The sequence below is a fragment of the Thalassophryne amazonica genome, chromosome 6 (genome assembly GCF_902500255.1).
Source record: "Thalassophryne amazonica chromosome 6, fThaAma1.1, whole genome shotgun sequence".
In the NCBI taxonomy this organism is placed as follows: domain Eukaryota; kingdom Metazoa; phylum Chordata; class Actinopteri; order Batrachoidiformes; family Batrachoididae; genus Thalassophryne; species Thalassophryne amazonica.
This window is the reverse complement of record NC_047108.1, coordinates 103,217,987-103,241,132: the sequence shown is the minus strand read 5'-3', so window position 1 is coordinate 103,241,132 and position 23,146 is coordinate 103,217,987. Positions and strand designations below refer to the sequence as shown.

General features: G+C 40.1%; 1 protein-coding gene across 2 annotated transcripts; it reads right to left on the bottom strand.

The window, feature by feature from the left end:
• Positions 1-642: 642 nt before the first annotated feature.
• Positions 643-23,146, bottom strand: ptpn1 (protein tyrosine phosphatase non-receptor type 1). Of its 2 annotated transcripts, none has more exons than XM_034173040.1 (9): positions 22,720-23,146; positions 15,389-15,479; positions 10,949-11,049; positions 8,509-8,607; positions 6,389-6,526; positions 5,953-6,162; positions 4,907-5,068; positions 2,424-2,584; positions 643-2,321 (listed from the first exon to the last, which is right to left on the bottom strand). In XM_034173040.1, the coding sequence occupies exons 1-9, from the start codon at positions 22,774-22,776 to the stop codon at positions 2,030-2,032; spliced, it is 1,311 nt and encodes a 436-aa protein (XP_034028931.1). In that variant the 5' UTR covers positions 22,777-23,146; the 3' UTR covers positions 643-2,029. The 2 variants fall into 2 exon arrangements, with proteins under 2 accessions (XP_034028931.1, XP_034028932.1); XM_034173041.1 differs by having other exon boundaries at positions 22,743-23,146.

Sequence of the window (23,146 nt, the reverse complement as noted above, 5' to 3'; positions counted from 1 at the left end):
TCACTACATTACACACCGTTTACGACAGTGAGCAGTAAATTGAGACTTTAAGGACCGGAGCACTTTGAGTCCTAAATGACATTATACTTGTAGTATTAAGTAAAAGAAATTTACACATCGACAAAATGTAAAGCACTGCATTGTGGGACTTGCATCAAAACATTTTTATGTGGTTACGAGCGTATTTAACCCCCCTCCCGCCCCCAAAAAAGCCATCCCTGAAATGACTTTTTAAATTCATTATTGCCATAGGTCAGAAAAAAAGACCCAATCATAAACACCATGAATACATTTTAAAACATAACAAAATCAGCATACTTTATTATTAAAACAACTGTAAATAAAAAAATACATGTTTCTGAACTCAGGTGAAGTACAAGGAAATTAAAGCCTGTATAATGGCTGCACATGTACTAAATTTTAATCCCTTGTTAAAAGCAGAACAAAAATGTCAGCACAATGAAACCTGAATAGGGGAAAAAACAAAAAAAAACAAACCTATACATGTATTTCTAATAAGGATGCACCCTCAGATCAGACATTTATACATTCAAAAGAAAGGTACAGCTGTCCAATTCAAGTACTTTTCTGAGACACAAGCATGAACTTTAAAGCCATACGTTCAACTAATATTTTTCTTTGTTTAATCAAATGGAAAATCTGTTGATTCACAATTGCATCATGCTAAAAAGTTAAATGTAATCAACATACAAAACAACACACTGCCAGCTCAGGGCTATACCCCACGACAAAACAGATGGTCACGAAAGTGTACTGTTGTTGTCCCAGTGCTGGTGTTTGAGTTTTGGTTTTGTTCAAAATCCCTGGTTTTCTGTTGAGACAGGTAGGACGATTTAGCACTCAGAAATGCAGCACGCATGTATTGCTGGAAAAAGGATTGGGACTTCAGCGACTTTGCATTCTAGTATGTCGTCACTGCCTACCAAGGTCAGTGACTCTCACTTCCCTCAGCCCACGCGTCAGTGAAACGCATTGGGTTGCGTTGCAGGTGTACACACACGTTACATTGCTCTTTCACTTCTCTTGCCAGAAAATCCTCCAAATATTTAGTGACGTAAACAGTAGTGAACATCACAACAAGTCTATTGGTATTTACATTTAAAATCAGCTACACCAGCTTGTGATTGCCTGCAAAATGGAGCCTGAGACATCCGACAGGAAGTCCAATGGAACATCGAAACATGCAGCGATTTACCACTTTGCCTTAAAACGGCTCTTTGTAACTTTTTGAGCTACAATGAGAGAAACAGCAGGTGAAACAATGTCACCAGGAAGCAACTCGGATTTACCCTCACATTGACAAATAGTTCTCAATCAAGCATCATGTAAAAAGCTCCAATATCCACCACACAAAAATACATACACAAGTAACATATGTACTGTATTCAACCAGCATGCCTCCTGCAGCACAAGGCCAGCTAATTACAATTTAAAGTCCAGCTCCGCATGCATCTCTTCATTTAGTGCTTTCCAGGGTGGCTTCTCTTTTACTTTTTTTTACTTTTTTTTTTTTCTTTTTTTTTTAAACAAAGTCCACTTGACTTTTGTGATTTACAAGAGATCAAATGCACCTTGTTACTGGTACATCTGTAGACAGGCTGGTGGAAAAACATGACTGATTTTTGGTGCATTGCTGAAAATGAAATAAAACGGAAAAGCAAAGAAATCTAATATGGTACAGGAGAGAGGTTACATGTAAAATGAGCTAACAGGTCAGTCATCCTCGTCCAAAGACCAGGGGAGGTAAAAAGACAGCTGCATACGGTATACATAGTCATGGATGTGAGACCTAAACACTGGAGGCCCTGAGCTTCCAAAATAACATGAAACAACAACGTTTGGGTGTAATGGATCTGAGATTTATCACTCTCAGTCAGCCCTTGCATTGAATTTGTAAAGAAAAAATAAAGGAAAAAACAAATGAATAGAAGCCATTGAAAGCCAACTGACCAGCCTAGTCCATCTTTCACAACAGTGAAAAGAAAAGCAAGAGGAAGAGCGACAGACATCAGTGGAAACAGGCTCGATAACAGACGTAAGCACTGACAGCCACTGCCGTGCACAGGCACACGCTGACTAGAAGAGGGGACCATGTCCCTGGCACAGGAGAGTCATCAAGTGGCTGCACTGATGCCTGCAAAAGCTTTTCCTCCTCTGTGTCATGCTGCTGCTGGGACTGAGCGTAAGCTTTAGAGGTATGATCTTGCACTGCTGTGTGGCAATCGGGCTGATCGGCACATTCAGAAAGAGGCTGAGAGACGCCAACATTTCTCTGTCGCAGGTCAGACGTCTGTGACAACCTGAAAGAGAGATGGACATGACCATGGTCCTGTTTGTTCACTAAACTAATTAACCAGTGCTAGCTAAACTAAATCTACCAAAATGATGATCTGCTCACTTACCCCAGACTGCGGACCTCCACATGTCTGATGAGCTCGTCATTTTCAGGAAAAAAGAAGGGCTCAACTTTGCCATTGTGAGGGTCTCTGGGAGGAGGCAGAGGGGGAGGAGGTGTGAACTCTGGAGGATCAGCTTCTTCATTTGAGAGTTCTTTCCATGACTCCTTACAAAACAAAAACATAAAATAAATTTGGATTATTTCATTTTCATACGACATATACTGTATCTTCTGGACTATAAGTCATAGTCTTGTTTGTCTGGTCCTGCAACTTATATTTTGAAGTGACATATATGGAAAAAATACTGCATTAACATCTATGGCCACAAGATGGCACCATCTGCATGCAGGACAAGCTACCCCTGTATACTGATCTGAATATGGTACTAGTTGATCTACACTCCGGAGCAGAAGGTGGCAATAATGCACCATTAAGCAGGCTGCCAACTTCCGTAAAACAAAAAGAAAAATAACATCTGAATGAAGACATATTGGGTGTTAGAGAGCGAGTGAAATGAATATTAAACCATGCTCTCAAACTGAAAGAGCATGACCAGAAAGGGAATAACCTTCATAGAGTGATGAAAGTTTTCCAGAAAGCTGGGTTTTTACTTGCGTGGTGAGTGTTTCTGGATTTTTTTTTTTTTTTTTTACTACATACGTCAGAATCCATTCATGTTCAATGCCCAAACAGTTGGTGGCGTTAGTGCTCCATGTTGGTTTGCAATAAAGCCACCAATAAAATCCAACAAAGAAGAAGGGTTATTTATTTGGTTTCGTGTTTATTCAGTTATATTTTTGGGGACTGCACGGTGGTTCTCCTTACAGTTTACTTTGTTGTGGACATTAAAAGTTATGACATGCGCATTTTCCAGTAATCATACATTAAGTGGAGTTAATGGGTGAAGCTACCGAAGCTGCTAACAATGCTAACTCTGTTAGCATACAGATGACAGTTTAACTCTCACGAAAACAATCAGGGAGGTAAGAAAGTATTTTTATTTGATTACCACTTCCATTATGCATACGAAAATAAATGTTGGCATTAATGTACTTTTTATAATATTTACGTCAGGGTCTAGCCATATAAGCCATGAGTTTCCTAGAGCCCTCACCAATTTTTACATTAAATGAAAAGGGAATAAGTGAATTCAGTACCTTTCAATATAAGCAATATTTGTATTTTTAAAAGAAATTGCTAAAAGCCAAAGAAAATAGAGATGAACAGAGGCAGGAACTGGGATTGTCCCGGGGAAAACTACTGGAAACCCAGACATCTGTACATAAGGCAGCCAAGAATTTGAAAAGAAAGATTATCAATAGCTCTAAAGCTTCTGCCAAAACTAGTAAAACTCGGAAATTTGCCATAAATGCTTCTATCGTTCCTTTTGAATTGATACTAAGAATTATTGTTTTTGAGTTCTTTGAATTCTCATTTCCTTTATACTTTTATAAACCACAATGTATGTTTTCTGGATTAAAGACAGGCACAAAACAAGTTGGGTGAAAAGACTGAGGTGGAAAAATTGACCTGACCCAACAAAAAAGTGTTTTGTTTTTTTTTTAAAGTGGGTAAATACACCTGAAAATTCACCAGAATGCATGTGAGATTTCAAATCTTTCTGGGGGGAGAACATCCCCCCCGCCACCATTTTCAGTTTTTTTTTTTCCCCCCATGAGCTACTTGTTGATACTACTTGGTACTCCACTTATTTGCACTTTGTGGAACAGTCAGAACAGCAATTAGGAGGCTGGCTAGGTTAGAGTAAACTTAACTGTAATTTTTCAATAACGTACGTACGTGCAATTAAAAAGTTAATATCCATTTAGTGAGGTAAACGTGCATTTAACTTCATGATGTTTTTGTCTCTTCCTTGGTGACAAGAACCAGTTCAGACTTGCGTTCTTTGCACCAATAATAAGAATTCGCCCATTAGCTTCTGCTCACTAACATAACATTTGCCTTACAAATAAATAGTGTGAAGGATAAATTCATTTGGCTTCTTTTTGTATGAAGTAATCGCACCACATTTTAAAAATAAATGTGTCTTATACACCAAGGTGACTTACATGTTTTCCCACCCTCTTCTTTCCCGCATTTTTGATGCACTTTTTGGAGAAATGTAACTAATCCTCTGCTACAATATATAGTCTGGAAAATTTGTTGCTATTCTTTGTGCGTATGCATTTTTTTTTATGTGAAAAGTGTGCAAAACAACTACCGTTCTCGCCTTTAACATGTATATTCACTAGGTCATCCATTACTTTGATATAACAGCTGAATTCAAGTGATTGTACGAAGAGAGTTTATAACATGACTCTTTTGTTACACAGACTCAACTTGTTTCAAGGTCATGCTGGTGTGGAGCTGAAAAAACAAATGACCTCTTACGAAAATAAATGATCCTGGATGGAGAAAAAAGTCACAAATAATTCTTCCAAGGTGTCACAGAAGAGGAACAAAGCAGAATAGTGAGAAGGACTGACCTGCAGAGATGCATCTCCTTTGATGAACTTGGCACCTTCAATCACAGCAAGGTAGGAAAAGCGAAGTTGATCTGCTGTCTGAATTAAGCCCATACGATAGCGCCGCATCTCCAGCAGCACATCACGGATATTCACTGAAGATGGGTCCTTACGGATAGACATCTACATGTAACAGCACACAAGGTGTGATTTAAACATGCAGAATTAAATCTGAGGTATAAATTACTGAAAAATGCTGCGCTGCTGCGCTAAAAATGGTACTTGCACTCTTAATCATTGCTCTACAAACACTTACCGTAATTTCCAGACAATAGAGCACACCTGAATATTAGCAGCATCCACCAAAAGAAAAAGAAACTGTACATAAATAAGCCGCACTTGTCTATAACCCGCAGGTCTTCACGTTTTAACATGAAATATTTACACAGAAAGATGTTAGACAGAAATTTTTTTAACTTTTAATTAAATATGTACCGTAAATGCTTTTTTCCCCTGAAGTGTTACATGTAAATATTGGTGTGCACATCATCCAGTGTGCGCATGGTGTTGCGCGGCTCCTCTGCTCCACAGAGAACTGAGTAATTTTAATTTTTTCTAACTTTCATCACATGCAGCCAGGACAGGATGGAGTCTGTGGTAAATGAGACGTTAATGAGGCGCTTTGACTTTTCTACTTGTTGCGCCAAGACAGAGAACCAGTGAGGAAGGATGGGGGGAGAAGGCTCTGCTCCACTGACGGCGCAATTCTGGCGCCGGAGAGGGACTTTTCTTTACTAAAACAAACAGGTAAGACCTTATATTTACACTGTGTGTGAGTTTACGCCGCATGAGGAGCGCAGCTTTCAGGAAATCAACTGACAGCATCAATTGACGTATTTGTTCTTATGAAAAAAGCGCCATGTCTTTGTAAAAGCCGCAGTGTTCAAAGCGTGTGGAAAAAAGTAGCGGCTAACAGTCCGGAAATTACGGTATTTAGTGTAAAATAAAAACATTACCATTTATATGAAATTTATCATGCTTTCTTAATAATGAAATTCTGTACAAACCAATAACAGGCATGTGTCAACAAGACAAAAGGTCCCAGAGCGCCCGATTCCAGCACTGCAGTGCACCACCACTGGTCCTTGGTCCGAATTGAGGCAACCTGATTCGCGCACCTTGAACAGAAAGTTAAGGAAGGAAGCTGGAGACTCTGGTACCCCAAAATCAGGCCAGGTGGTGTAATGAAAGTGCAAAATCTCCCGAGTCTCTTGTGTCTGCAGAAGGAGATATGACAGAGAACAAATTTAGCTGCACAGAGGCAGAGTTAAAAGACCAGCAACAAAAACAGAGTAGGACTCTTGTGCTTCAAGCGTCATCAACTTCCTGATCTTCAAGTGTTTACACGTTTTCAGTCGTTAAATCACATTCAGCTATTTTGGCAACTAGTCAGTAACACTGACTCACTCGGGCGGAAAAGGAGAAAAAATAAATAAAACTTACAGAAAGATTTTCCAGCTCCAACTGACGGACAGTGTAATAAGATTTGATGTCTTCAGAGATGAGAGTAAGCTTGAAATTGGTATCATCAAAGACAGCATCTTTCTCTTCTCTGTGCGGCCAATATTGCGCACATTTAACCTAAAAAGTCACATGAAGTTGCACATTTAACACAAGAACAGGAAAAATAGTGGCAATTATACCAAACTGATTTCCTCCCATAAACTTGGCTGAGACAAGCCAATGTTTTGGTCTGAAATGCTGATGCTAAGCCCGTCTGCACAAGATCATTTACTTCACTTTTAAACCGCTCCAGGCTACTTTTGGAACTAAGCCAATCCTGAGACTTAACCGGTTCCCAAACTCTAATCTGCCCACTCTATCCAGCTTTATTTATTTGAACAATTTAAAATTTTTAATTTTATTACATTTTATATAGCGCCAAATCACAACAAAGCTGTCACGGCTTCACACGAGTAAAGTCTTAACTTTACCAACCCCTCAAGCAAGCACACAGGTAACAGTGGTAAGGAAAAACTCCCTCTGATGATATTGAGGAAGAAACCTCAAGCCGACCAGACTCAGAGGGGTGACCCACTGCTTAGGCCATTCTAACAGTTACAAGGTTTTTACAAAGTTTTACAGCACTAAAGAAACATAAAACAGGAATTCAAAAACATCTGCTGCATCAGCTTCAGGCATGGCATCTCGTGGTACCGCAATCCGTTGTCCCCAGACGCGACTCCTACGTATTTCCCCCGTACCTCGGACAGAGAGAAGAAAAAAAAAAAATTAGTCGGCTGGAAAAACCAGACCTAATGTATAATTCATCAGCATTAAATCGACAAGCTGTGAGGACAGCCATTGAATAGTCTGTATTATAATATCAGAAATAATTTGTACACATCTCAAATAGTACATGTATATATTTGAATAAATTCTAGTAGAGAGGTGGGCCTCAGTTCAAGGAAGAGGTAGATTTTTGAGCCAGATGCAGGAGCACAATCACTTTGAAAGAACAGCAATGACACCTTTAATTCTGCACAAATGAATCTCAGAGGTGTAACTGGAAAAATCTAGATATCTGCAGTACTGTCACCCCCTTTCTATTCTGTATCTGTACTCTAAGCATGAGTGAATTTCCTGTAAAATTATAAATATTACAGACTAGACCAAAGTTATTGTGATTTCTCAACAGTGAAGCTCTATGTAAACACACCCATTGATTTCCATGTTATTTGTACTTTGGCAAAACAGCCGCCACCCCCACCTTGCGTGGGTGAGGAAACAAACAGTAAACTGTTGAGAACTGACAGAGGCGCATTTTCTCCAAGTGCTCTTTAGTTTTGTATTTTACTTGAACATTTTCACACTTGAATTTTTAAGGTTGTTTGAGTTCAAATTCTACAAAAGACTTAAAGGTGGAAATTTTATACGTGTAAACTCACATATAACATTTCCTCCTTGAGTCTTTTGTGATGTGCAAGGTCTATATCTTACTTATGTATAGCTCTTTGATGTGATATATTATGATTTGGTGCAGTACAGGAAGAAAAAGATGAAGCCATTAATTGTCATTGTACGTACATACATACATACAATGACACTTGACTTCTGTGTATAATTAATGCTAATTATTGTTAGCCGCAATCCAACAACCAAGAACACCCACGGACCAAGTCCAGATGTAGACAGGCTGCCTTGGTCAAGGGCAGAGAAAGGAGCATTTTGACAAATAAACTGAACTATACATGGAATGGTATGATTTAAAATCATATTTTCAGGAAATTAAGAGCTAGCATGGATCAAATTAAAATTATTGTTCTTCTATTAGAAACTGTTGCTTCCTTTGCCTTGTTTTTCCCTAACTGCTGGATCTGTGTCTCCAAGATCGATTTTATGGGTTGCGCAAGTAAGTTGCTGACATGATCCAGATTGTTTCAATGTGAATCAGGTTGGGAAAACCTATCTTACAGCCCAGGCTTGATTTGTTTGGTTAATTCAAGCCTGGCTTTAAACTAAAGCTTTGTAAATTCTTCTGTGGAACAGCCCTCTGGAGAAACATCAGACACTGTCATCATACATTCATAGGTTTTGCTGTAAGAAAAGAAACCACAACTTACAGAGCCTTTCTCTATGACTCGGTTCAGCATCACCACACCGCGGGTCCTCTGCTCCCACACCATCTCCCAGAAGTGGCCACATGTGTTTGGAAGGGGTCCCTGAAAACAGAATGAGAGACAACTGCTGATGTTACTGCCAATATAAGTGAATGGGCCACAGACGCTTGCCAAGATAGACAATATTGTTCTAAGAAAGGACAGCTTAAGACATCATTCTTTAATTAAAGAGACACTCAGTGGGGTAATTACAGCAAATATTCACATCATTAATTTGGCAAAAGGTATGACCTTGTACATTGTTTCCTCTAGTCTTATAGGCCTGGTGGGCCACCAAGCTAAAGAGAAACATATCACCACCGCCTTGCCTGAAAGAAAATTCTAGGCAAACACTGTTGTACATCCTCATTTACTACCATCTCGTCCTTCTAATGTTAGTTTCTTTAACAGTGTTAACAGTTATGACATCATGATAATGAAAGTATAATACCGTGTTTGTGCATCAGAGTACCCTGGACATTCCGTGCGAAATTCTGCCTGAAGAATCATGGCCAAATATTACATGTGTTGGACCACCCATTTCAATGAAATGTCAGATGTCATTACAAATAAACACAGGTCAGATGCGGAAGAGATGAAAAAATATTGGGTGAAAGCACAGTGAACACCCCAATTGATTTTTGAAGGGTGAAAGTAAATGTAAGCCCTTTGCATTTACTTATGGAGGTATATTTTCTCATTCTAACTGATTAAATATAATGCACTGGTCATATTCTGTAATCCGTGAAAGTTTCAGAGGTCTGCTACAAATAATAAGAAAATTACAGCTCTCTGAATATAGCATATTTGGTCCATTTTAGCATGTAACCAGTGGCCCTTTTGCTCTTATGCCAAAATTGGTTGATTGCCATGATGGTAATAATAAGTCAGACAGCTGCCAAATGGCAGCAGTTGTTTGCTGTGTCCACCAGTCTTCTTGAACTAACCACTGCAGACTTCCCAGCTTGCCCTTGGAGCAGCCATTGTGGCTTAAAACATGTGCTGTTTTGTAACCACTTTTTGGATTTTGCAGTAGATGATGCTTCAAAAGCCTGGCAAATATGCAAGATCAATTTTACTGCAAAAAATAAGTTCAGTACTAGTTTTGGAATATACTACATAAAAAAGGAGAAAAATTTAAAGTTTTGCAAAGCCATGCATCCAAAGGTGGATGACCTAGTGACTGTCCATTACGTCAACATCAATTTTTGGGAGCATTTGTATTGATACTTTTAAAGAAAACCTTAGTAATATTGAATAAATCATCTTTTCTATTACCAAAGATCTAGAACAACAGCAAAAAAGTTAAAACTGTGTATTATTATTATTATTATTCCTGCTGAGTCAGGCTTGAATCCATGTTTGTCCATTACGTCAACATGATGGTGAAAATTAGCCTCTGGTCAATTTTTGACCTTTTATATTTTCCAAATTATTTAAACCATCACAAATTATTAGCCAAATTTTGAAAATATTTATTAGTTTCATCGAATAAAATTGGAAAAAAATGATAACAGAAAGCTCCACTTTTTAATATCAAGTTAGTAAACATGGCTCACAAGCCAATATTTTATAAAAAATAATGTCTATTTTGATCAAACTTTGACTTAACTGTATACCTTGAATTTCTACTTTGAATCCCCTTCAACTGTTTTTTCTTGATTAATGCAATGCATAGCTATGACAAAAGAAAAATGTCAAATGTTATATAAAAATTGATTTTATGACCATGAAAACTGAACACAAAAAAAAAAAAAAAAACTTGATTTTCTGATTTTTACCTCATTTTAATAGATGTTTATTTACTTAGGTGTATTAAACATGTCCACTTTTGACATTTACAGAATAGAATAAAAATAGAATAAAAAAAAATAGAATGTGAAAAAGACATATCTTGTATAATGGTTGTATAAAGACACAAATGTCAGCTGTCAATATACTGTTTTTGTCATCATTGAAATGTGAAACCTGCTGTTTTCAAACTTAATTTACACAGTGAAAATTAAATCTGATTTATAAAAAAAACAATGCATTTCTGAATTCTACAGAGTAACAGCATTCATTTGATGTATTACAGTTGTCTCTGTACCATAAATTTGATTTTTGGTGCCAAGGGGCCATTTTTAGGGGTGTTCACCATGCTTTCACTCTATTGCAAGAATTCATTATTTTTTGCTTTTTACGGTGTGTTGGGGACACAAATTTAATTTACTTTAGGGTGGTCATTTAATAAAAAATAAATTGAATTTCGAGTGGGCGTTTAACCAACTTTCTTAAAAAAAGGGGGGGGGCTGATGCTCGGACAGGGGTGGTCCAGCACGTGAATACAGTAATAAATACCAGAATAAAAAAAAAAAATTTCATTGTCTTTTAAAGAAGCTCACACATTCATCTCTGTGCTTACCTGAGTAAGGATGTACTGTCTCTGTGCCTCTTCTACTGTTATTAGACTGGCATTTATGTAGTCATTTGTACCCAACTGTAGACGTATTCTGCTGTGGTCAACTGAGAACAATAAAATAAACACATTACATCGACCAAAGCTTCCAATGTATCATTTTAATATAGTCTGTACAGAGAACATTCACATGGTCTGGGGATATTTAGTATAACCTGGTACAGTTTATTGCAACTCCAAATCTTCTAAAAAGAAAAGGTATTACTACACAGTCAGCTTTCATATTCAAATACAGTACTTAAAGAATCCTCCTGGATCAACAAAACCCAATCGGTTTCACACAGCAGCTTCCTGCAGACGGAGTCATTTTGAAGTGCTCTGGTTTGTGCAGCATTCAGAGTAGCAGAATGGAAATTATGTTTTAGGTGGATATGGTGATGCTGTTGAGATGTACACGTGGTCTGGGGATGCATGGTTAATCATTCATGCTACCTGTATTGTACTGACACACCAACCACAAAATTGTGAACACACTGACAGTGCTTGTGTAACCTACCACTGTGACATTCCACCAATGAGCATGTTCACTTGTCTTTCAACAGAATGTAACCACGCCATTGCAACAATATATATCAACATGATGCAAACTGGTATGGCGCATCCAGAAAGTATTCACAGCGCTTCACTTTGTCCACATTTTGTTGTGTTACAACCTTATGCCAAAATGGATTAAATTTATTATTTCCTCAGAATTCTACACACAATACCCCATAGTGACCATGTGAAAAAAGTTTTGAGATTTTGCAAATTTATTAAAAATAAAAAACTAAGAAATCATATGCACATAACTATTCAAAGCCTTTGTCGCGAAGCTCAAAATTGAGCTTAGGTGCATCCTGTTTCCACTGATCATCCTTGATGTTTCTGCAGCTTAATTGGAGTCCACCTGGGGGTAAACTCAAATTAAACTGGGATTGGACATGATTTGAAAAGGCACACACCTGTCTACATAAGGTCCCACAGTTGACAGCGCATGTCAGAGGACAAACCAGCATGAAGTCAAAGGAATTGTCTGTACACCACCGAGACAGGATTGTCTCAAAGCACAAATCTGGGGAAGGGTACAGAAACATTTCTGCTGCTTTGAAGATCCCAGTGAGCACAGTGGCCTTCCATCATCCGTAAATGGAAGAAGGGCTCTTCCTAGAGCTGGCCGTCCTTCCAAACTGACCAATCGGAGGAGAAGGGCCTTAGTTGGGGAGGTGACCAAGAACCCAATGGTCACTCTGTCAGACCTCCAACATTCCTCTGTGGAGAGAGGAGAACCTCCCAGAAGGACAGCCATGTCTGCAGCAATCTATCAGGCCTGTATGGTAGAGTGGCCAGATGGATGCCACTCCTTAGTAAAAGGTACATGGCAACTCGCCTGGAGTTTGCCAAAAGGCATCTGAAGGACTCTCAGACCATGAGATACAAAATTCTTTGGTCTGACAAAGATTGAACTCTTTGGCGTGAATGTCAGGCATCATGTTTGGAAGAAACCAGGCACCATCTCTTCAGTGAAACATGGTGGTGGCAGCATCATGCTGTGGGGATGTTTTTTCAACAACAGGAACTGGGAGACTAGTCAGGATTGAGGGAAAGATGAATGCAGCAATGTACAGAGACATCCTGGATGAAAACCTGTTCCAGAGTGCTCTTGACATAAGACTGGGGTAACGGTTCATCTTTCACCAGGACAATGACCCTAAGCACACAGTCGAAATATCAAAGGTGTGGCTTCAGGACAGGCTTCAGGGCGTGAATACTTATGCGCCTGTGATTTCTTAATTTTTATTTTTAATAAATTTGCAAAGATTTAAAATAAAAAAAACTTTTTCATGTTGTCATTATGGGGTGTGATAAGTAGAATTTTGAGGGGAAAAAAAATGAATTTACTCGATTTTGGAATAAGGCTGTAACATAAAATGTGGACAAAGTGAAGCTCTGTGAATACTTTCCGGATGAACTATATGTATTATCCAGGATTGATTGATTGACTTTATTTAGCAAAATAATGTACATAATATATTATGTAATTGCACACTAAAATACACGAACAGCACAAGAAAGTGGAAAAACACTTGTTTCCATTGTGGTCTGGTATCAATTAATCAAATTTCAAATTGATGAGCCAACAAAATTTACACAAACGATAGCAGCCCAGCAAACTGTTGACATTGTGACATCTAACAGAAGTACTTTCTTTTCATAAAAAGAAAAACTAACATGTCTCATTATTAGCAGATTTTGACTTTTATTGCTGCAGTGAAAGTTTTACTCAGCCAAAGCATTCAAGGACGTGAACTGCATTATCTCGCAGAAAAAAAGTGGGAAATCTTCATTGCATTGCATGTGTAGTTATTAGCTGCAAAAAGTTTCAAAATTGACATGGCCTGAGGGTTAGAACTGAGGAACACATCATTATCAGCTAATCAAAGCTGGCAGCCAAGATGAAAGGTCACAGCAAAATGCAACAAATACCTAATGTACAAAAATCTCACACTCACACACACACCTTGCAGATGCTGATGGGGAAGTGTTTGACAAGGAAGTGTTTGTCAGTCAGTCATTCTCATGAAAATGTACCATTTGTGTTTTTATTGCTTCTGTTATTTTTAGATTTTGCACTGACGCTTTGTATGGTTACCAACAATGACCTTCTATTACCCAAAATCAAACTTGAAGGAGGACATTTCAAGCAGATAAAGATGCCCAATTTATCTATCAGGGACATTAGTCTCTTACTGGATTCGACAAGAGGAACCAGATACCTGATAGGAACCAGAGTGCTGCTAAGGACTAGATTAATGCAGGGTCTTTGTGAAACTGGAACTGTAGCATTTGGTGAGAGAGCTGGTTTTCTCAACCTCACTAAGGAAAGACAATTCACATCATAAGGAAACAAGAAACAAAATTAATAGTTAATATTCAGAGCTAGACCCAAAGTTTTAATCACATTAGACAGACAAAAGATCACAGTTTAAATCTGATTGCACATACGAAGGGAAACTGAGAAGTTTTGAGCCTGACCCAGAAAAAGTAAAGTGCGGTTCTCCATCTTTTGCATTCTGAGAAGGCAACATTTCTCAACATTGCACCCAATGAGTCAAAACTTAACACATTCTCAAGAAATGTTGAGACAAGCTGGAGCTGTAGATAATTTTTCTGTGATTCTGGGAGCAATGAGAAATTATTGCACTAATTAAATACTAATATTCTTTTGTGTCCATGTCTTCAGGTTATCCCTGGTCATTCAGGGTTGCCACAGTGAATCTGATATAGATCTGTTTTGGGATTTCGAACACAATTTACGCTGAACACCCTTCCTGATATAACCCCAGTTCTACACAAAGAAATATACTCTCAGCTCCTGGTGTCCCCAAGCAATCACCCAGCCAAGTACTAATAAGGACCTAGACCTACTCTACTTCACTTCTGAGACGAGGTGTGTTCTTAAAATTTGCACTTAAATAAACGGAGACACATTAAAACAGTCAAAATACTGGCTCATTTACATTAATGGGCTCTCATCTCTAACCTTCCAATTGTTGCTCCAGCAGTGGAGCTATGAAGGTTAGGTTTTGGGATCATTTGGATATATTCTTTCAAACTGTCTGGGTGAAATTATGCAGTAGGCAAGAAAAGCGCACCTACTGGCAATGAGTAACACATTACCTTCATATTGTATATATATATACATATATATATATATACATACACACATATATATATATACACACACACACGAGACCCAAATACATTTTTACCCCCATTCATTCAGTTTAGACACTATGAAAAAGAAAAACTCTCAGGCCCCGTACCACAGCACTGAAAGCCATGATGTTTATTCTGGCATCATGTTGCCAACATTCTTATGTAAACAGACATGCATGTAAATACAATGGACAATATCATGGTCATGTCCCAGTATCCTACAATATGTCTATATTGTAATTATCGTGACAGGCCAAGAAATTAACTAACAATACTTGAAAATACAAGGCAAAATGTGAATTTAAAAACCACACATTTCTGCTTTTATGTCACTCCATCAATAGTGATGCAATGTTGATCTACTGTGTAACATAGTAACAATGGTGTTCCAAATAAATATTTTAATGCTTCTGTGACATTAAACAGTAGACACTGGTATGTTTGTACAACATTTAGCTATGCACGAATCTGCTTAGCAGCTGTGTGGTTGCTGCTGTGACAATGTAGAACAAGTCATCGCTACTGATGTTTGAACATAAATAGATTACAGAGCTTCAGTGGCCTTATGTGTGACAATATTCTATACATCGAGTGCGGACAAGCTAACCTTTAATGACACTGAATTAAAGGAATATTTAAAGAACTTCTTATTCTCTCCATAGCCATGAAAACAGGGAAAGTGTGACTTACATGGGCTAACATCTCTGTAACGATTCCGAGTCTTGTTTTCGGGTAATTTGGCAAGCTTGCAAGGAAGGTCACAGGACAGCTGACGAATCTTCTGTAAAGGGGGGAAGCATTCGATTAACTTCCCATTATAAAGTTATAAGGCCTGATTGTTAATGCACCAATATATGTCAGTGTTCCAATTTCAATTTATTTATTTTCATTTACATTCAACAAAAATATAAATGCAACACTTTTGGTTTTGCTCCCATTTTGTATGAGATGAACTCAAAGATCAAACTTTTTCCACATACACAATATCACCATTTCCCTCAAATATTGTTCACAAACCAGTCTAAATCTGTGATAGTGAGCGCTTCTCCTTTGCTGAGATAATCCATCCCACCTCACAGGTGTGCCATATCAAGATGCTCATTAGACACCATGATTAGTGCACAGGTGTGCCTTAGACTGCTCACAATAAAAGGCCACTCTGAAAGGTGCAGTTTTGTTTTATTGCCTCATGCAGTGCAACACATCTCCTTCGCATAGAGTTGATCAGGTTGTCAACTGTGGCGTGTGGAATGTTGGTCCACTTCTCTTCAATGGATGTGCGAAGTTGCTGGATATTGGCAGGAACTGGTACACGCTGTCGTATACGCCGGTCCAGAGCATCCCAAACATGTTCAATGGGTGACATGTCCGGTGAGTATGCCGGCCATGCAAGAACTGGGACATTTTCAGCTTCCAAGAATTGTGTACAGATCCTTGCAACATGGGGCTGTGCATTATCCTGCTGCAACATGAGGTGATGTTCTTGGATGTATGGCACAACAATGGGCCTCAGGATCTCGTCACGGTATCTCTGTGCATTCAAAATGCCATCAATAAAATGCACCTGTGTTCTTCATCCATAACAGACACCTGCCCATACCATAACCCCACCGCCACCATGGGCCACTCGATCCACAACATTGACATCAGAAAACCGCTCACCCACACAACGCCACACACGCTGTCTGCCATCTGCCCTGAACAGTGTGAACCGGGATTCATCCGTGAAGAGAACACCTCTCCAACATGCCAAATGCCAGCGAATGTGAGCATTTGCCCACTCAAGTCGGTTACAACGACGAACTGGAGTCAGGTCGAGACCCCGATGAGGACGACGAGCATGCAGATGAGCTTCCCTGAGACGGTTTCTGACAGTTTGTGCAGAAATTCTTTGGTTATGGAAACCGATTGTTTCAGCAGCTGTCCGAGTGGCTGGTCTCAGACGATCTTGGAGGTGAACATGCTGAATGTGGAGGTCCTGGGCTGGTGTGGTTACACGTGGTCTGCGGTTGTGAGGCTGGTTGGATGTACTGCCAACTTCTCTGAAATGCCTTTGGAGACAGCTTATGGTAGAGAAATGAACATTCAATACACGAGCAACAGCTCTGGTTGACATTCCTGCTGTCAGCATGCCAATTGCACGCTCCCTCAAATCTTGCGACATCTGTGGCATTGTGCTGTGTGATAAAACTGCACCTTTCAGAGTGGCCTTTTATTGTGGGCAGTCTAAGGCACACCTGTGCACTAATCATGGTGTCTAATCAGCATCTTGATATGCCACACCTGTGAGGTGGGATGGATTATCTCAGCAAAGGAGAAGTGCTCACTATTACAGATTTAGACTGGTTTGTGAACAATATTTGAGGGAAATGGTGATATTGTGTATGTGGAAAAAGTTTTAGATCTTTGAGTTCATCTCATACAAAATGGGAGCAAAACCAAAAGTGTTGCGTTTATATTTTTGTTGAGTGTATATAGTGCCAAATCACAACAAAGTAAGGTCTAACCTTACCAGTGTTAGTGTCACAGTGTTTCACAGACAATGGGGCAGTGCAGTCTCGTTTGAACCCCTGCGTGATATGACCAATTCCGGGGACAGCCTGCCAGTGCGCAACGCAAATACAGCATCACTTCACACTGAAAGATGGTGTACTGTTTTGTTTTTGGCTGCAATCACCAAAGAAGTTGTGAAAAGTGGAGTTTTGTCGGTTCCCAGAGGACAAGGGAAGACAAGGTAAAAGAGAGGTTGTGTCGGCAAGTTTTAGCGAGATTTAATGTGAATAATGACAATGGGGCTGTCCCCGGAAGTACAATTTTTGCATCATATGTTCTTTGATTTAACCTCTTTATCGTCCACCCTCAAACGAGACTAACGGTGCTCAATGATGGCAGAATATGGGGGTTGGACCTCAGAGGGGGCTGACTGACACATTGAAAAGCCCAACAAAACAGATCTTTTATATTATGGTAGGCACCAAGTGTAATTTTATTTTTGGGTCATTATAAAAATGCGGCTGAACAAATTAGACAGTGGTGTGAAGTCATAGTCTAGATAATTAATGGGAAAGTCTGTATGCATCAGTTTAATATATGCATGACTATTTTGTGTTACAGGTTCAGCCAGATATGAGCTAACCACACTTTGCCCATTATCAAAGTCAAAATGACAAACTTATTCCTTCAGTGCCATTGCTTGCATTTCTCAGTGACATTTTATAATTAGAAAGTGCAACTACTGCTATCACTGTGCTGGAAATCGTGTTCCCTCCTACAGGTTCATTTTAAATTGGAACTCTGACCTCACAGACAAAGAACATTTTGATGTGTCATCAATTTTTCAGTCAAACTGCAATATGTTTACAGGGCCGTCTTCCCCGGCAAAAACTTACTGAGAGTCCACATCCCCTGCTGTCAATTTTCCAAGCACATGCAAAGCAGCCTGTCTTATAACGGTACACAGGTAGGCTGCAAAGTGTCTATGGGACTCTGGCAACCAATAAAAGCCACCCAGTGAATGAACAACATCACCAAACCAGCTCCTTCAGACACCTAAACATACGCTTTCTAAAGCTTTCACCTGCAAGGGAGGTGGACAATAAACTGAAAATGTTGGTGCCCATTCCCCACTCAAGATTGTACTGGTGAGTTTTCAAAGGGTGGGTAAAAAAAAAAAAAAAAATGCTGACTTTGTTGTCCGTTTCTAAAATATCAGTTTGGCCTTTCAGTCAAGGCACACCACCTCACCAATATACATTATACAAATAATGAATGTGAGTGCAATGGTAAGAATATTTCATGAGGTGAAAGTTGGAATGTTCCATTCAATGATGCATGAAATATTTCCTTTACATAAATTAAAATACATTTGTTATTTGTTTTATATAACACCTAAAATAGATCCTTGTCATTTGATATTTTATTCATTTATAAACAAGAGAAAGGGAATGACGTTTTGGTGTGCGTCGCTGGTCTTTTGAGATCAAGAGGTTCCAGAAAGTCCAACAGGAACTTTAAATGGCAGTCCAATCCAATCAGAAATTGTTTTCAGTCAATTTGCAAAAACAGTCAGACAGTTCAAAAACAATCCTGACGATGTAGTCCATATCTAACGCGCACTGACTTCTTCGTGTACAGACTGCTGTCTGCTTTCCCCAGTTCAGTGAAAAATCGTGACAGAAATTTGGTGAGCTTTTCATCCGACGGCGCTGTACTTGTACTTCAGCTACAGATGTCCCAGCGAATACGGCAAATACCTCCAGATGATTTAGAGCATCATGATAACAATAATAAGCTCATTCAAGCCCTTGGCGCTGCTCGCTCTCGCCCTCTGGGGCCGTGGCCCTGGTTGTGTGGTTCTGGGGCTCTCCCTATTGGTGGGTCTATGCCAGTGCCCTGTGCGCTTCCCTTGGATATGGGGCTGCTCCCCGTGCCTTCGTGGGGAGGGGTGGTGTTGGGGGTGCGTTCCGGCGCCGTCGGGCCACTCCCCTGTTGGTTTGCTGTGCTCTCGGTGGCTCTGGAGGCTGCCTTTCCTGGCCCCTGTGCCCTTCTGCTGCCCCTTTTCTCCTGGTTCCCCCGGGGCCCTGCATCCTGGACCCACGTCCGTCAGTGCTCGCGGCCGGCCGCGTGGCTTCTGACGTGCCGGAGTGTTCCATGTCATATGGTAAGATTCTGTACTCTTGTCTTGGCCCAACACACCAGCCACAGTAGTGATCAGATATATAGCTGTGATCTGGGTCTCTGTGTGTGGATGGTCGCGTGTTTGTGGCCGTCACCACAATTCGGTTTTTGGGTGCTCTTAAGAGGATTAACACTACGGTGTTCTAAATTAGGGTATGGATGCTCGCTAATTAGACAACAGACTGTTGCTGTCACTGTTTGTTCATGTGTGGTTGTTTGTCATGGTATGTCATATGGTTGGGGCCCCATCTCCTCAGTGTCTCATGTCACAGTTATTGCCTTCACCACTTGTCTGTAGTTCTTGTCTGTCTGTGCTGTTTTGGTGGTCGGCCGTTCCTGATAAAAGTTGTCGGTCGGCTTTGAGTAGGATGTTGTAGGCTGATCGGGAAGGACGGATGGGAGTCACACACACACACCACATTCACTCATGCACTACATAGCTTCTGTCTTGCAAGAATAAATTGCATATTTGGGTATTAATGTCCATAAATGGTTCTGTCAGTGTGGCATTTACCATTACTATATATGCAGACAGGGGAAAAAAAATAATAATAAGCTTGTTCAAATTGTCATCTGGCACCAAAACAAACCCCTGCCATGTTTATTTCTAACCTAAATGACGTCACCATTAGTGTGAGTGCGCCCGGTAATTGCAGCGTGCAATAACACAAAACGTATAGCACCAAAATTGCATGGTAAATAGCACGGTAAATGGAACACAATGGCAAATGGTACGAATGTCACATGACATACAAACCACCAATCAAACGACAAGGATCTATTTTTTTCATTTGCGTAATGGAAAGAATATATCATTTGGTGAAAGATGAAATGTTTCATTCAACTCTGTTCCACCTCGTTGAATCAACATTCCATCTTTCTCCTCATGAAATATTCTTACCATTGCACTCGTAAACATTCATTATTTGTATAATAATACTAGAAATATAGAGGTCATAAAAATGTAATAATTTGATAATATCTGCCAAACATCAAAGGCTGTGGCCCTAGCAGACTTCATTTATTTTATATGTTTCCATCTATTGAATCTGACTCTTGTAGAGAAAGTGTCAGACTAAGAGTAAGTCTATCTTACAGCACATTCACAGTTGATAGAGAGGTTTTTGGCCGTGCCATTACCTATGTAGGAAAATGAAGGGTCAGGTCTTTAGGGTCCTGCGGTTTCCTAGACTTACGAACCGGTGACTTAAGGCAGCGACTAGATGTCTTTCATACTAGGTATCACTGAAATGACTGCATAAAACAGAATGTTAAGGAGACCCATATGGTGTGTCTTGTATAATGAGGGAAAACATCAGTGACAACATTTTGGCTATGCAGCCTCTTTCTATTGGCACAATCCAAAAGGCAGGTGCTTCAGCACTAAGAACAGGTGTTACTGGAAAAAGCCAAGGGGAAGGCCAGGTTTCACCTGAGTCCAACAGATACAGGGCTACTTTCAAAAAGTAGGGATGGATCAGCTGTTTTAATCCAGAACTCAAGGCAGTTCCATAGTGTGCTGGACACATGCCATCAAGTTGACCTAGCCACTGAAATATGGACTTTGGTGGCCTATAGGCCCTACACAGACCAGATGCACAGTAATCCAATGTATAGAGGGTTTTCAATCACGTGACCAATTTGCTGCAGGACAGGTGCCGTCTCCATTCTGGATTACAAGAAGGCTGGCGCGTGATAGAAAAATGGAGAGATTGTACAGTTATTACGATGCTTTAAATCCTCGAGATAAAGCTATTTATCGTGATAGATGTGTAGCAGTTGGTTCAGTGGATCCGTATCTTGTACCAGATAGTGAATTTAGTGGTGATGTAACGAACTGGCCGACAGTGTCACACTGCGATATTGTGAACTAGGAAGCTGCCGACCAGGTCAGCCTCGCCGGCTTCCTGCAGAGCATCACAGCGGAGCTCTGAAAGCGGAGGTCGTCTTGAAGTCCTGAGCGATTTCTCTCACCAGGCACTAGAAGGGCAGCTTGCGGATCAGCAGCTCAGTGCTCGAGGACCACAATGTAAACTCTGTAATGTAATGTAATGACCACCATGATGCTGCAGTGGCTAAATCAAATGCAAGGCTGGGACTAATCAAGCGTTCATTCCATGACATGCAATCTATGATCTTTAAGCAACTATACAAATCTCTAGTGAGGCCTATAGTTGAGTACTGCACAGTTGTTACCCACCCTGTGTACAGGTGAGATGAGGACAGGATTGAAAAAGTACAGAGACGCGCAACGAAGCTAGTTAAGGACCTGAAAACTCTGCCTTACACTGAACGTCTGCAAACACTTCACTTACCCACGCTAAAGTACAGGCGCAGAAGAGCTGACATTCTACAAGTGTATGAGCTGACATTCTACAAGTGTACAGGCTTCTTAATGGGAATGATGACCTTGAAGTGTCCCAGTTCTTCTCACTACAGACATCAGGCAGAACACGATCTAATGGGTTCAAGATTTTCAAGCAACATTGCCAGACTAAGCTTAGAGGCAACAGTTTTAGCCAGAGTAGTGGATCCATGGAATGCCCTGCCCACCGAAATTGTGACAGCTCCATCTTTGAACCATCTTAAATCGTCTCTCGGATGGCACTGGAAACGTGACTCAGACAAATGTTCAGTACAGTTTAGTGACAATATATAATTATATACACTAAGACAGGTACTGGGTTTAATGAAATAGAGGATAACCAGTCAGTGAATGACAATCCTAACACTCAGTAAGTAAGTAAGCAAGCATCCGTATTGGAAGCGTTCTTGTGTTATCCTCATTGGTATTTTTATGTATTCTTATATAATTTTATTGCCGAATAAAATAAGATAAAATTCTGGTAACAGTGGATTTCTGTTAGCGGCGGATCTCTCTCAGCGCCACGGTGCCGTGAGGCTTCTTCACACCGACGTTGAAGCTTCTGCAATTGTTCGCCAAATGCACGTAGCGTAACACAGCGGCCACCGCGTCGTAATCCAGAATGGCCGCGGGACACAAAATGACGTGACCGATACGTCACATGAAAACCCTCTATATGTTAAACGCTTTGACTTGATAAATTATAAGACAAATGTTAAAGCGTAGGTGAACATACCAACATGCCATTTTACATTCAAGTCTACACAGGAGAAAATCATAACATGATGTATGCAAGAAACTGGACAAATAAAAAAACACCTAAAATAAAGTTGAAATATAATTTAAAAAGCTACAACAAACCCAGTATCTGCATCCAGATGTTAAGGGTATAACAGGACACAGTGACGGGATATGCAGATAAATGAATTTATAAAGAATTAAAAAAAAACTGCAGCACCAGACGTGTAGGAGATCCTACCTGATAAATGGCGTTCCAACTCCCGTTTTCATCGATTTCCCGAAACTCGGCTTCCATTGCAGTCCTGCTGCTACTCCGTGCACCAGATACGTGTAGCAGCAGACCCCCCCCAAGAATCCGATCAAAAACGTTGGTCCAGACTCACTGTTTCCTCTTCAGCTGAAGTGCAGATTGTTGTCTCTCGGCCTGCTCACAGCGGAAGCACGCAGCAGGCTCCTCCCACACGTTTTGGTGGATTAAAAGAAAACGCACAGTCAGCTTTATAAAAGTAAATGAATCTTCTCCGGCTCCTCTGGGCCAAAAACGACGTTCACGGCTCCTTTTCGGACAAGCAGAGCCGACTTTTTCTGTCTTCTAGTCACTTTATCATTCCCACCGGAGCTGGAAAAGCGGACAAGCGAGGACGCGCGGAAGACATCTTGCCAAA

Bases quoted from the DNA above. Each gene is read 5' to 3' on its own strand.
- ptpn1 (XM_034173040.1), bottom strand. From the start codon at position 22,776: ATGGAAGCCGAGTTTCGGGAAATCGATGAAAACGGGAGTTGGAACGCC. The intron at 6,527-8,508 runs GTAAGTTGTGGT...GTGACTTTTTAG, and splicing joins GAGTCATAGAGAAAGGCTCT to GTTAAATGTGCGCAATATTG. The intron at 2,322-2,423 runs GTAAGTGAGCAG...TCTCTCTTTCAG, and splicing joins GTGGAGGTCCGCAGTCTGGG to GTTGTCACAGACGTCTGACC.